General features: G+C 43.5%; 1 protein-coding gene across 3 annotated transcripts in view; it reads left to right on the forward strand.

The window, feature by feature from the left end:
• Positions 1-15,405, forward strand: part of stra6 (signaling receptor and transporter of retinol STRA6) — a 51,073-nt gene that overhangs the window by 8,845 nt on the left and 26,823 nt on the right. For 2 of the 3 annotated variants that reach the window (XM_043680296.1, XM_043680298.1), the window contains exons 2-6: positions 4,074-4,286; positions 4,386-4,449; positions 6,298-6,383; positions 10,223-10,359; positions 11,343-11,509. In XM_043680296.1, the coding sequence (XP_043536231.1) occupies positions 4,183-4,286; positions 4,386-4,449; positions 6,298-6,383; positions 10,223-10,359; positions 11,343-11,509 (558 nt within the window). In that variant the 5' untranslated portion in view covers positions 4,074-4,182. The remainder of the gene's footprint in view (positions 1-4,073; positions 4,287-4,385; positions 4,450-6,297; positions 6,384-10,222; positions 10,360-11,342; positions 11,510-15,405) is intronic. The other variant, XM_043680297.1, reaches the window with a different exon arrangement.

The following is a 15,405-nucleotide window of genomic DNA, read 5'->3' on the forward strand; positions in this document are numbered from 1 at the left end:
GCGGGTCGGTGTGGACTTGTTGGGCCGAAGGGCCTGTTTCCACACTGTAATGTAATCTAAAATTCAGTGGAAGTAGCAGCCAGAAGTTATTCACTGAAGCTTCCAACTCTGAGATCCCAAAGGCCTCTGCTTAGAAAAGGCTGACTACACCAAGGCTGCTTCCATCATTCCAACTTTCAAAAACATACCCAAGGCCTCTCCGAATTGTTTACTTTCTTAGACACAACTCCGTACTTCTGCCTTACAACTTCTCTTTCTAAAAAAAAAAGGGCAAAATAACCTCTTAAGGTGATAGGAATGTCACATGGGAGTGAGGTCCCAGAATGGCCTCATGGAATGGCGGCATGAGAAGTCAACTCCAGTCACTAGGTTGTATTGCAAAACACTGCTTTGGAACAGGGTTCTCGTAACTGCAGGGGGGGGGTCATTAGCTGAAATTTCAGGGTCCCAAACACCAGTGCGTTTCTAAGTTTTTTTTTAATAAGAGCTGCTCCATATCAAAAATGCTCCCCCCCTCCCCCCAGCGCACCCTTTCATTGGTTCCCACTCCCATCATGTGACTTATCTTCTCCTGAGTTCCCGCTGAGTGGTCGCGACCATTTTAAAGCTTCCAATGGGGTCATGGTGAATGTGGGAGCAATGTTTTGGGGAGCAGGGCTCTGGAAACTGCAAACTCTGGTGAGATGCTACATGAACCGGTGATCCCCAAATTCAGTTTTTGGCCAGCGCTGAACTAGGGAGCTGTGGCAACTACTCCATTCTCCAAATTATTTTCGCAGCATATCTTCTCTCTTTCTAATTTTTGGCAAAGGGGTCAAAGGATTCCCCGGGCTGATTACCAGTCTGGTGAACTGTATTGTAGACATTTTATTTATCGTTGATTCCTGGGTTGGAAGTTGGATGTGGAGCTTCTAGCCCAGGAGTAGGGACGTAGAGAAAGAAGATCTTGTAACTCAAAATTGTAAGGAGAAATAAGTTGAGATGAGGACACATTTTAAAAAAAAACAGAATGTGAACTCTTGTGGTGCATGGAACTAAATCATAACAAGAGTCAATGCGTTGTAACGCATCCAAAACAGTTGATTCGGGGGAAAAAGAATTGAACAACTGAACTGAAGTGTGGGGACTGTTCAGTGGGTTTATGACCTTGCCTGCAGTGCAAACTAGTCCAGGTTCTGCATGATTAGTCCATTAGTTACAGCTGACACGGCAGAACAGCAAACATTTGACTGTGACCCTTTGCTAATTGTTAGGGTTATGCTTTAGAGAGAGAGGAAAATACACTCCGACTTCTTTGATCATCAGAGATGGTAGTAATGAAAACTTCATGGGTGACACAATCTGTGTTTTAACAATTTTCCCAAGAGTACTTGTTATTTGCATTTGAAAAGGGACCATCTAACCTGTGTCTGTGGAGACGATACTGACTGACCCATCTCTCTCTCCCCACAGGGCAAGTAATTGAGTTTATCCCTCAGTTTGCCCTCCTTTCAGTGAGGGTGTGTAATTCAACTCTTACACAAATATTTACACAAGGTTCTGGAATGTCTTCTTCTAACTCTCAACCTTGTGCCATTTATCTCCGGTGACAAGATATTTATTGTTTCAGAGTCCTTCAGGAAACAGAATCTTGTGTAAAAAGTGCTCCTGCTTGTCTTCAAAGCCTTTTGTTTATGCAGCACCTTTGTTGGCCCCCAAGTTGTGCCAAAACATTTTAAAGTCATCTTCGAGACGTGACAGCTATGGGTTAATCTGCTTTTGATGATGTTGAGTTTTCAAGATAAAATAGACATCCAAAGCTATCCTCCCAGTACCCATGTCCAATACTCTCTACTGGAGTTTAATTCAGGTTCCATCATGAATCCTTTTGGGACCATTTCACCCTCATCCCTCCATACTGCATTGGAATGGCAGCTGGGGTTTCTGTGCTCAAGTCTCTTGGGTAGCTGGGTAAGTACATGAGGGAGAAATAAGTCGGAGGATGAGAGAGACTGGAAGGTGTCTCATGTGGAGGGCAACTGTTGGAATTGGTCAGTTGAGTTGAATAGCTTGTGTTGTAGCTGTTATTTAGGAAGGTGTGTAAATTTGTTGATCTTTAATTCCTCATAGTTAAATCATAGGAACATTGGACCAGGATAAAGCCATTTGGCCCACTGAGCCCATTCTGTCATAAATCACATCATGGTTGATCTACATTGACACCATTTACTTGCACTATCTCCATCTCTCAAGATCTCTTTGAAAATCTATTAATCTCTGTCGTAAATATACTCAATGTCTGAGCCTCCACGTCTCTATGGGCTGGAGTATTCACTACATTCTGAGTGAAGAGATCCTCCCCTCCCCCACCACCTCTGCCTTATTCCCAGATGATGTCCTCTGGTTCTAGGTACCCCAGCCAATAGAAGCATCCTTCCTGCATTAACCCAGTGGAACCCAGTAAATAATTTCATCTGAAGACTACAAAATAATACTCGTAGAAGCATCTCTTTCCCCTTGTGAACAGCCAATTTCATGTTCTACCAAAAGTCAGGATGGGAAGTGATGATCTAATGATATCATCACTGGACTGTTAAGCCAGAGACCCAGGTCATGTTCTGGGGACCAGGCTTTGAATCCTGCTACCGCAGATGGTGGAATTTGAATTCAATTTTGTTAAAAAATGGAATAGAGAATCTAATGATTAATCCAATCCAGAAAAACTCAACGGATTCACTAATGTCCTTTATGAATGGAAGCTTCCATCCTTACCTGTTTCGTCTACATGTGACTTCAGACCCACAGTAATGTGGTTGACTCTTAACTGCCCTCTGGGCAATTAGGGATGGGCAATAAATATTATCTAGCCAAAGACACCCACATCCCATGAATGAATTGAAAGAAGCGGTAATTCTGAATGCGATGTCCCATTGTCTTTTTGTTTTGAAAAAGAATAATCCTTGATCTCACCTTGTGTTACAGTCATTCCAGATCACAGACAACTGGAAATTTCCAGCTCTCTCCAGGCATTTTCCTATTTATTCAGAATTTAAAAAAACTTCCTCGTTTTGTATTCTTCTTCTCGTACTGACACCGATAGCTGAATTAATGGGCAAGTTAGCAACCTGGAGCTATGTCACCAACTCTGCACTTGCATCATGACATCCCCTGCACATCACCCAAGTACTGTATAATGTTAATGTTAAGTACCAACAGTAACAAACAAAGTTGGTTTCATACAAGGTCTTCCATGATCTTGGGGTATCCCGTAGTGCTGCACAGCCAATGTGAAGCTTTGTCACTTACAAAAAAGGAAGTAACATGTCTGGAAAATTATGCACAGCATGCTCCCGAACATGGATGGTTCTGCTGATCAAACATGAAGATCATCTTACGCAATATGTTGAGGCAGCCTTCAACTGGCTGCATCTGCCCATGACTAGATGTGAAAGGTGATTGATCGCTAAGAATTCTTCCTTTTTCTTCCCTTGGTGTGAGTGGCTTGTGTTTCCTTCTCCATTTATTATAATGACATTTAATCTCCTGCTCATCTAATTAAATACCTCAAAACTTTGATCGACCACTTCCTCCATTAAACAGAGAGTGAATCTGGCTCTAAATATGGCAGTCAGTGACTCAGAGTCATTTTGCCAGATGTCACAAACATTACAAATACAATTGAGCTAGTATATTTCAGCGTTCTGGTTTTATTGTCATGAAGTTAATTCTGCATTTTAGTGATCATTGTAATTTTGGCGTAACATATGATTACTGGACTTGGAAGCCATTCTCTAAAGTATCTCCTTACTGTAAAATCTTTTGAATCTAATTGCTTTAAATGGAACAAACCCTCCTTGTTATATTCACAAGTCAGGTCATGTTGAGTGTATTTTAGCATACTGTGTGTCTATATGAAACCATTGATCCTGCAATAGATAGGTTTGGCAATAAAGTGGACCGGCTATTTAACTGTGTGTGTCCCCAGTGTGAAGTTGGACTTGGAGGTGTTAAGCATAACTTGTAAGAGAAGGAGAGAGAGAGAGAGAGAAAACGAGAGAAAACCATTTGTCAAGGGGAGCTTTTGTACTTGACAGCTTTGGTCATTAATCCAGATCAGTCGTGCAAGGCACCACAGGACAACAGACTAAGGATCTGAACAACTTGTGCATTGGCTTGTTGACCAAGGGAGATACAGTGCAAAGAATGGATTTCAGGAATGATTCTTTGGACGTTGACGAGCCCGATTTCCTGGAGTACTCAGACTGGTACATTGACGATCGTTTGGATCCCACCACCCCTCCTGCTGAGTATGTTTTTCATTTTGACTCTGTTCTTAATTTCAGTTTATTTTTCCTTTAACTGTGACAAGTACTTATCACTATTTATTTGTTTGTTTTGTTCTGTAGTGTAACGTCCTGTGATCCCACTATCCCTGTTGAGTTGTATCATATGTGTGCCGCAGGGGTGTCTGTAAGTTTTACCTCTCTTTACTCCATTCAGCTCTTAGTGTGTGCTTTATAAGCAAATGTCTTTGATTCTCGAGTCAACTTTTTCCATTTCAAGTGAGACAGATAAGCAAACAAGAAGCATCGAGTCATTTCGATGTTTTAAAAGAAAAGGTTTGGTCAACTTCTTCTGTCAGTTGTGGGGCAATTTTTTTTACTGTTTTGACATTGCGTTGCAAGATTTTAAACTTCATTGCTTCTGTCTCTCTTGGTGCAGCACTGAGGAACTGCTGCACTGCCAGAGGTGCCATCTCCAAAGACAATGGCTACACTGGTAATTCAGAGATCCAGGATAATGCACTGGGGTCATGGGTTCAAATCCTAGCAAGGCAGCTAGTGGAATTTAAATTAAGTTGATACAGTCTTGAATATAAGATTATTCTCCATTTCATAGTCGCTACTATCATCAATTGGCTTTTTTAAAAATATCTGGTTCACCAGTGTCCTTACTTACATGTAACTCCTGACCCACAACAATGTGGTTGACTCTTGACTTCCCTCTAAATTCACTAGCATTGAAGGAAATTGAGGATGTATAAATTCTGGCCTAGTCAACAGTGACAATATTCCATGAAGGAATGCTGTCACATCCTGGGCTCCCTAGTTATGAAAAGAGGTGTTTTTTTTAAAGAACAGCAAGTCTTACGTTTCCAGTCCTCAGAAAGGCTTTCACCATGAACAGCAGAGATTGAAAGTCTCTCGCTGATTTTCTTTCTCCCCTTTCGCAACCAGTCTGATTTGAAATTAAAATTGGTGAGGGACGTTTGGAGTGCGGGACCCCTCGCTGAGGTGGGAATATTAAACAGGACTCTGTTCAGATTAACCCACACTATCACCAGGAGTAGAGGCTTCAAATTAGCAACAGAGGGGAAACTGATGCTGAAATGAATTACCTTGTTTGGGAAAGTGGCATGGGATCTGATGGTTAACTAATCTGGACTATTTCTGATGGATTTGGGGGCAGGGGAGGGGTGGGGGTGGGGAAGAGGAGTGTTGGTGGTGGAAGGGGAGGTTAGGACTCCTTGTCCTTCTAGGACTTAAAAAAAAGATTTATAAGGATGTCACCGAGACTGGAAATTTGGAGCTCTAGGGAAAGGCTGGGGCTACTTTCTCTGGAACGTCGGAGGCTCAGGGGTGACCTTATAAAGGTTTATAAAATCATGGGGAACATAGATAAGTTGAATAGCAAAGTCTTTTCCTTAGGCTAGGGGAGTCCAAAACTAGAGGGCACAGGTGAGAGGGAAAAAAATTTATAAGGGACCTAAGGGGCAACTCTTTTGTTCAGAGGGTGGTGCATGTATGGAATGAGCTGCCAGAGGAAGTGGTGAAGGCTGGTACAATTACAATATTTAAAAGGCATCTGGATGGGTATATGAATAGGAACGGTTCAGAGGTCTATAGGCCAAGCAAATGGTTTAGTTTAGAAAACCTGGTCAGTATGGAAGAGTTGGGCCGAAGGGCCTGATTCAGTGTTGTATGACTGACTAGGAGGCATTGTTTTCAAAATTTGAGCCAGGCTGGATTTAGGGAATACCTTTACACATGAAGGAAAAGACTGCAATTTGCAACCCTCTTGTGCAGACTGCAAGCAAAGTTGTGATGTTTGATAAATTTTGGTTTACCATAGAGCTTTGGGGATGTTATGGAAAGGCCCTTTTTGGTTGCAGATCGATCATTATCTCATTGAATGGATGTTGGAACAGGCCTGTTGCCATATTTTGACTGTTTGTTTGAATGATCTGTTCCTGCATGAGACCCTTCAGCCGGGGTCTAGGTGCTCCATAAGGGACTGAGAATCCTTGTTTTCTTTCAGCTTGTTGTGCTGGTGTTCCTGTCCTTCTTTGTCAAGCGGAGCCGACTGTGCAGGACCTGCTGCAGTGGAGCGCCTGGTCTGTTGCAGTTAAGTGTCTGCTGGCATTCCGGTCCCCTGGGTCAGTGTTTGAACCCTAAGTGAACTCGACTTCAGGCTTCCTCAGGTCAAACATTTGCAGTAAATACGTCACTGTGTTAAGTGTGCTGGGCATTCAGTACTGAGAGCTCTCCTACTTTGCAATGTTTATCCCAGTGTCTTTCAGTCTGGGTTTTTCTGCTGTCAACCTCATCCACCAGCTGAGGTTACTATGGAGATCACCTTCTGGGTTATGAGGCAGCCTCAACCTTGTTTGCGTATGGCCTGATTTGAAACTCATTCATGCTTTTTAATCTTTTTTTTTCCTCCTCCGAGTTCACTATAAGCTGGAACAGTGCAGGCTACTCTGGTTTAGCTCCCTCTAAGACAAAATGAAGTGATCTATTCATAAATAATTCTAATAAGGGGTCTGCTAGCTCAGTTGGCTAGACAGCTGGCTTGTCACGCCAAAGCTGTGGGTTCAATTCCTGCAGCAGCTGAGGTGACCATAACAGTTCCGCCTTCTCAGCCTGGAACCTCACCTGACTTGTGGTGACCCTCACGTTAAACCACCACAGCCCTCACCCAGCTCCCTTTTGAGAGCTGTCCTGCAGTCTGCCAGGACTGTGGCAAGTTTACCTTGACTTAATTTTGAAATGGTTTGCAGCCACTGCTTATACGGTACCCCCCCCAAGACTTTGTGAGCTGCACCCGACAATAATGTATCACCGAGCCACAGGAGGAGCCGTAGGCAGAGACACAGTTACTGTCCAGGTCTGTGACCTTTCCTCAGAACACTGTTTCTCCTGGAGCACTGTCCGCTCTGCTGAGTATTTTCAGTGTTTATTGTTTAATTACAACCAAAAGAGCGGAGGTGTGCAATGGCTGTTTCTTCCTCTAGAAATCAGCTTTCCTGATGGTATGTTCTGGAGTGTTTCAGTTTTGGGAAGGGTGACAGAATGAGATAATGTGACAGTTCTAATGTTAAACGAACAGCCCTGAAGCAGCGCACGTGCTCCAGCATCCCTCTCAGCAAATGGACATTGAAGGCAGCAGAACCTCTCCCCTTAAATGTTAACTTTCAGAGAGTTACAAAAGCAACTGGTCAGATCGATTTCAACCAATCCCAAACCAGTTTATGAAGCAGGATTGAGTCTTGTGGATCTGTTCAAGGTGAATTGCACTTCACTTCACCCCCAGATTCACTTGGGCACCTGGATTAACAGAAATATTTAAATCTAGGGGGAAGCAGTTTCTGCTTCACAACAGTACAAAACGTGGTGGTCTATTATTATAGGAAGTATCCCTATTATAGAGTCATACAGCACATAAACAGCCCCTTCGGTCTTACCAGTCCATGCTGACCATAATCGCAAACTAAACTAGTCCCACCTGTCTGTGCCTGGGCCATATCCCTCCAAACATTTCCTAATCATGAACTTATCCAAGTGTCTGTTTAAATGTTGCAACTGTACCCACATCCATCACTTCCTCTGGAAGCTCATTCCACACCCGAACCACCCTCTGTGTGAAAAATGTTGCCCCTCGTGCCTTTTCAAAATTTTCTCCTCTTATCTTAAAAAAAAAAAAAATGCCCTCTCGTCTTGAAGTCCCCATCATAGGGAAAAGACAGCTGCCATTCACTTTGTCTATCACTGTCATGATTTTATAAATCTCCGCAAGGTCACCTCTCAACTTCCTATGCTCCAGTGGAAAAAGTCCCAGCCTCTCCTTATAACACAAACCCTCCATACAAATCTTCTCAAAAATGACGGCCTCATTCCTGCCAACATCCTGGCAAATCTTTTCTGAACCCTGTCCAGCTTAATATCTTTCCTATAACGGGGCAGTCAGAACTGGATACAGTGCTCCAGAAGAGGTCTCACCAATGTCCTGTACAATCTCAACTTAACTCCGATACCCAAAGGTCTGAAAAATGAGCGTCCTTTGAACAAAAGATTAGAATAAATTTCTTTTCTTTCTTCCTCTGTGCTTCCATGAAATGTCCTGTCTCTCCATTAATGTTTCAGCCTGAGGGAGGGCTCATTAAAATGGGATTTGAAATCTCTCCAAGAGGTTCCATGGAAAAAAAATAGGTTAATCCCCACTTTCAGCGTGTGATTCTGCAGTGATGACTACAGCCAAACCTTATTTATGAGTTTCTACTGTTTGAGGCTTACCTCAAACAGTAGATGTTTATTCCTCTGCATAGATGTTTATTCCTCTGTCCACTGCCACTAGTATTTAGGTCCCTCAGGAACCACACGGCTTTTATTTAAAGCCACGTTTCCAATTTGCAATGGGGTTAAATTCACCTGTTGATCCAGGTTCCCAACTGAATCTGGGAGTAAAGTGGAGTGGGATTCACTGGGAACAGATCCACAAGGATCAATCCAGTTTTGTAAACTGGTTTGGAATTGGTTGAAACTGGGCAGCACAGTGACTCCGTAGTTAGCATTGCTGCCTCACAGCGCCAGGGACCCAGGTTCGATTCCAGCCTCTGACTCCCCAGTCTGTGGGGAGTTTGCACATTCTCCCTGTGTCTGCGTGGATATCCTCCAGGTGCTCCGGTTTCCTCCCACAATCCAGAGATGTGCAGGTTAGGTGGATTGGCCATGCTAAATTGCCCATAGTGTTCAGAAATGTGCAGGAATAGAGTGGGGGGGGGGGCATCTGGGTGGGATGTGGTTTGGTGTAGATCTGATGAGCTGCTTCCACACTGTAGGGATTCTATCATGCTGTGTTAAAGGTATTATATGGATTTCGAATGATTTAAGAATAGATCACTTAATTTCCCTCCCTCATATAACTACCCTCCATTTACACCTCCCTACCAACAACCTTCCTCTTTTCTCTTGTGTACTAATTACCACGGAATCATTCTTTACTGAAGAAACCCCTCAGCCCATCAAGTCAATACTACCACAACTACGCTCATTCTACACTTGGCCAGCTTCCTGGCAATGAATGTTATGACACTTCAAGTGCCCATCCAATAATGTTTTAAAGGTTATGAGATTACCTCCCTCCCACCCTCTGGGTGAAATTTGTTTTCTTCAAATTCCCCTCTAAACCTCCCTTCCGTTCACCTTTAAAAGTGTGCCTCATTTTGTAACCGTGAGACCAGAAGGGTATGGGAGCAGAATGAGGCCATTCAGCCCATCTTGGCGAAAGTGAGGACTGCAGATGCTGGAGGTTAGAGTCAAGATGAGAGTGGTGCTGGAAAAGCACAGCAGGTCAGGTAGCATCCGAGGAGCGGGAAAATTGATGTTTCGGGCAGGTTGCAGGTGAAGGGCTCTGGCCCGAGATGTTGATTTGCCTGCTCCTCAGATGCTGCCTGACCTGCTGTGCATTTCCAGCCCCACCTTCAGCCCATTTGGTCTGCTCCACCATTCGATCGTGGCTGATGTGTTTCTCAACCTCATTCTCCTGCCTTCTCCCCATAACGTTTGGGTTATATTCAAGAGCCTATTTACCTCTTCTTTAAAGACACTGGGTGACTTGGCCTCCAAATTCCTCTGGGACAATGAGTTCTTCCAATTCACTGGCCTCTGGCTGAAGGAATTCCTCCTCATCTCAGTTCGAAAGGGTAATCCCTTCGCTCTGAGATGGTACCTCTGGTCCCAGGCTCTCCTACTGGGGTTGGAATGTCTTCTGCATGTCCACTCTATCCAGGCCTCTCAGAATACTGACCCTTTGACTAAGGGGAACAGCTACTCTCTGACACATGGTAATCCATGAGTTTAAAGAAACATTGACCCTGGTAGTTTAATGCAGCTCAAAGTCATTTTAAGTAACGCATTTTCTCTGTCGCTTTATTTTAATTTGGGCAAATGCTGTGTATTTACAGCCCTGTTGGGTTCCTCGAGCATGACTACCACAGAGGGATTGCTGCTGCCGTGTTCGGAGTGCTCTTCTGTTCCTTGTGTGTGGTCGTCATTGATGACAACCCTTTCCCCTTCATAGAGTCCTCAAAAGGCACCAAAGGTAAATGGACAAAATTGGTTTTAGGAACTCCTTTGGAGGGGGTCAGAAGAAAGGATTAAAAAATACTTGAGTTCATTTGCCTCGTTATTTTATTAGAAACTTTTTCTGTGTTTGTTTTGGGAATGTTCCCATCACTAAATCCTCTAATTCAATATCTTGGGAGGTTACCATTGACCAGAAACTCAACTGGATTTGCCACATAAATACAGCAGCTACAAAAGTACGTCAGAGGCTAGGAACACTGCAGCAAGTAACTTACTTCATGACTCCCCAGGGTCTACAAGGTACAATTCAAGAGTGGGATGGAATACTCTCCACTTGCCTGAATGGGTGCCGCTCCAGAAACACTCAACAAGCTTTACACCATCCAGGACAAAGCAGCCCACTTGATTGGCACAACATCCACGGGCACCCACTCCTTCCAGTAGAAGCAGTGCGTACTATCTGCACTGCAGCAATTCACCAAATATCCTTACTTGGCACCTTTCAAACCCATGACCACTTCCATCTAGAAAGTTAACAGCAGCAGATACTCGGGAACACCTCCTGCAGGTTCCTCTCTCAGCCACTCACCATCCTGACTTGGAAATATATTGCTGTTCCTTCATTGTCACTGGGTCAAAATACTGGAATTCCCTCCCTAAGGACATTGTGGGTCTTAACCGACAGCATGTGGACTGCTGCGATTCAAGAAGGCAGGGGGTGATGTATCCATGTATCTGCTGTCCTTCTAGATGGAAGTGATCGTGAGTCATGTGATACAAACTAAACCTTAACAAGCACACTGGATAATTTGTGATCTCTATTATGGCAAAGTGCTTTATGTCAATACTAAATGCTTTTGGACTGTTTTTTCTTATGTAAATGTTTTTAAAAAGAAAAATCAAAAATGTGATATTTACAAGTAGATGGAATTTGGATCTATTGTGTATTTTGCAAACAATTGTGTTGCTAACTTGGAACTGTTTGTTTTTTCTCTAAAGAATACTGGAAGATTACTGCCCTGCTTTATTATCCAGCTCTGTACTATCCCCTACTTGCTTGTGCAACGGTCAAGACCAAATTGGGTTACTTTCTTGGCAGCCTCCTGTCCTGGCTACACTTTAGTGTTCTCCTCTGTCAGAAAGTTCAATGCCCTTTGTCATCCAAGGTAATGATTTACTTTGTTTTCTGTTTATGCAACCATCTTAAGTTTTAATCAGCTCATTCCAATTACTGTTCTGACAGAGTTACTATTGTTGCAATGTGAAACGATTGGTAGAATCGCAGTACAATGATCTTTTTCTCTCCTTATCTGGCAGGGGGGTGGGGAGCAATTTCTTCTACTCCTGAATGCTGGGAACCAAGAGGAAATCTCTCCCAATCCACTTTTGCCCTGATTGCAAAACAAAATTGTCTCTCCGATATTAGCAGTCTGAACGCAACAAGAGCTTGTCTCTATGACCTAAAATTAATTTAGTCTTGAAGCCCCTTTTATTGTTTGTGACGTCAATTGCGAGTGCTATATTCCACGAGGTTTTGTCGTCTGATTTTGCTACTGGCCTATCCCCACAATCACTGTGATTGGTTACCCAACACGGTCATCCTATTGGTGCGCAGCCATGTTTTTCATTATCCAATTGGATGGTAATTGTCTCCGTTACTTTAATTATTAATAGTGTCCACAGACAGGAAGATAAATTTACTTTTAAGATCCCTTTATTTTTCTCCAGTGGTATTGGTAACAAATACAGTCTAGCCTCTTTTTACTAAAGGAAGAATATATTAGCTGTTAGAAAGAGTGCATTGAAGGTTCACCAGTTTGATCCCTGGCCTGGTGGGACGATTGTATGTGGAGAAATTGAGGAGACACTTCAGAAGAGTCATATCTGATTTGAAATGTTAATGCTGTAACTCTCTGCACAAATGCTGCCAGACCTGCTGAGCTTCTCTCTTATTTTTGAGTTTGTTTGAGGAGGTAGGGCCTATTGTTCTCTGGAGCCATAGAGATGTATAGCATGGAAACAGACCCTTTGGCCCAACGCATCTATGCTGACCAGATATCCTAAATTAATCTAGGCCCATTTGCTGGCATTTGACCCATATTCCTCTCAACCCTTCCTCCACAGAAGGCTGTGGAGGCCATATATATGATATTCAATATAGTATATATGGAGATAGATAGGTTCTTGATTGTCAAGAGGATCAAGATCATGGGGGAAAAAGCAAGAGTCATGATTGAGTCTGCTCCACCAATCAATGAGCAGAATAGTCTAATTTCTGCTCCTATGTCTTATGGTCTTATTCATGTACCCATCCAGATATCTTTTATATGCTGTAATTGGCAGCTCAGTTTGTATATGCACCACCCTATGCACAGAAACGTTGCCCCTCAGGTCCCTTTTAAGTCCTTTCCCTCTCACCTTAAACATTTGCCCTCTCGTTTTGGACTCCCCTACCCTCGGAAACTAGTTTGGCCATTTACCATGTCTACATCTCTCATGATTTTATATTTTTTTATACGGTCACTCCTCAGCCTCCAATGTTCTAGGGAAAATAGCCCCAGCCTATACAGCCTCTCCCTATAGCACAAGCCCTCCAAGCCTGGCAACATCCTTGTAAATCTTTTCTGAACCCTTTCAATCTTGCCTGCAGCAGGGAGACTTGAATTACACATAATATTCTACAAGTGGCCTAACCAATGTCCTGTACAGCCACAACATTACCTCCCAACTCCTATACTCAATGCACTGACTAATGAAGGCAAGCATACCAAACCCCTTCTTCACTACACTGAGCGCCTCAGACTCCAATTTCAAGGAACTATGAACTGCACCCCCAGCGTCTCTGTTTGGTAACATTCTCCATGATGTTCGTATTAAGTGTATAAGTCCTGCCCGGATTGCCCTACCAAAATGTATGGAATAATGAGAGGTAATATCATTGAAATCCTGATGAAGGAGCTGTGCTCTGAAAGCTACTGCTTCCAAATAAACCTGTTGGACTATAACCTGGTGTTGTGTGATTTTTAACTTTTGTACACCCCAGTCCAACACCGGCATCTCCAAATCTTGCAGAAATCAACAGGTTAATTGCAGGAAGGTTTTCTCCCTTACTTAGGGTGTCTACAACCAGGGGCACAGTCTTGGAATAAAGGCCAGTTAGATTGAAGGTGAAAGGAATTTATTCACTGAGAGGGCGATGAATCTCAGAATTCTCTACCTCAGAAGCTCAGTTACTGAATGTGGTCAAGACAGCGATCAATAGCTTTCTAACTATTCAAGTTATCAAGGTAAAAGAAGATTTTGCAGGAAAACAGCATTGAGATAGAAGATCAGATACAATCAGGCTAGAGGGGCCAAATGGCCTACTGTTGCTCCCCTTCCCTAATTTCCATGTGCCTGTGTCCTGGAGCTTGGCAATTAGGCTCACTGTCAACCCCCACTTGATGACCTAGTTTGTTACTGTAAGATGATCAGTGTTCCTGCTTAATCAGTTTACTGGGGAGGCAATGGCCTAATGGTGTTATTGCTATAGACTGTTAATCCAGAAATACAGCTTATGTTCTGAGGACCTAGGTTCAAATCCCACAATGGCAGATGGAGGAATTTGAATTCAATAAATGCTTTTGGGCAGCACGGTGGCACAGTGGTTAGCACTGCTGCCTCACAGCGCCAGAGACCTGGATTCAATTCCCGCCTCAGGCGACTGACTGTATGGAGTTTGCACGTTCTCACCATGTCTGCGTGGGTTTCCTCCGGGTGCTCCGGTTTCCTCCCACAGTCCAAAGATGTGCAGGTCAGGTGAGTTGGCCATGCTAAAATTGCCCATAGCGTTAGGTATAGGGGTAAATGTAGGGGTATGGGTGGGTTGCGCTTCGGTGGATCGGTGTGGACTTGTTGGGCCGAAGGGCCTGTTTCCACACTAATGTAATCTAATCTAATCTAATCTAAAATATGGGGGGAATTAAGAAACTTCTATTGTCCATAAATCCATTGTCAGGAAAAGCCTACCTGGCTGACTAATGTCCTTCAGGGAGGGAAATCTGCCATCTTCGCCCGGTCTGGCTTACCTGTAACTCCAGACCCACGGGTTAACTCTGAAATGGCCTGGCAAACAGTCCAGTTCCAGGACAGCTAGGGACGGTCAATAAATGCTGGCCAACTAACAACACCCAGATCCCTCAAGTGATTTAAAAAAAAGAGTTAAAATATTAGAGTTGTGCTTTACTTTTTATTCCAGTGCTGTGCTTATCCCAAAGCTAGCCATCCCAGGTGCTCTTCTTTCATCCTTTAAAACTTTGGCCAGTCCATACAATGCAAGGCTACAGGACTGAAATATATTGTCCTCCCTTTCTAAGAGTTGCTGTATTGTCTCTCCAAGTTCTGGAGCTGAAACCCTTAGTCAGGCCTGGCTCTATCCTCGCTGTGTTCGGTCCTAAGCCTCCACAAGCTGTTTCCTTAATGACCGAGACTAAGCTTGTCAGAAGATGGGCAGAAAAGTGGAGGAGATGAGCCATGATATTTTTAAAATGGCAGAGCAGGGGCTGAATGGCCTACTTCTACTCCTAATGTGGATGTTAGTAGGAAATCTGATGTTCTTAATGCCTCCCTGTGAATATACGAGCAGGAGTAGGCCGTTTGGCCCTTTGAGCCTGTGACCTGAAGACATCTGTTCTCCCCACCAACGGTGCAACTTCCCCTTGTCAGTGATAACAGTTAGAACTGACATGACCTTTGCTGTGGTTAGATATCCTGGACCTTCCATTATTAGAATGTTGAATGGACTCTGTAGCCTCAAATAGATTTTGCTAATGTTGATCTCTCCCAGCGCACAACTTGTGGAATGTAACCTGCACATATCTCTAAGTATTTTTTCCCTGATCTGTACACTCTTGCTTGCTATGATCTGCCTGTACTACTCATAAACAAAGCTTTTCACTGTACCTCGGTGCACGTGACAATCGATCAATCATCTCGAGCTTGTTATTGGGCAGAAATCGGAACAGGTTTGCAAATTTGTTCCTTTGTTCTTCTGATTTTGTCCCGAATTAAAGAGACTGACCCA

Source organism: Chiloscyllium plagiosum, chromosome 40 (genome assembly GCF_004010195.1).
Source record: "Chiloscyllium plagiosum isolate BGI_BamShark_2017 chromosome 40, ASM401019v2, whole genome shotgun sequence".
Lineage (NCBI taxonomy): Eukaryota > Metazoa > Chordata > Chondrichthyes > Orectolobiformes > Hemiscylliidae > Chiloscyllium > Chiloscyllium plagiosum.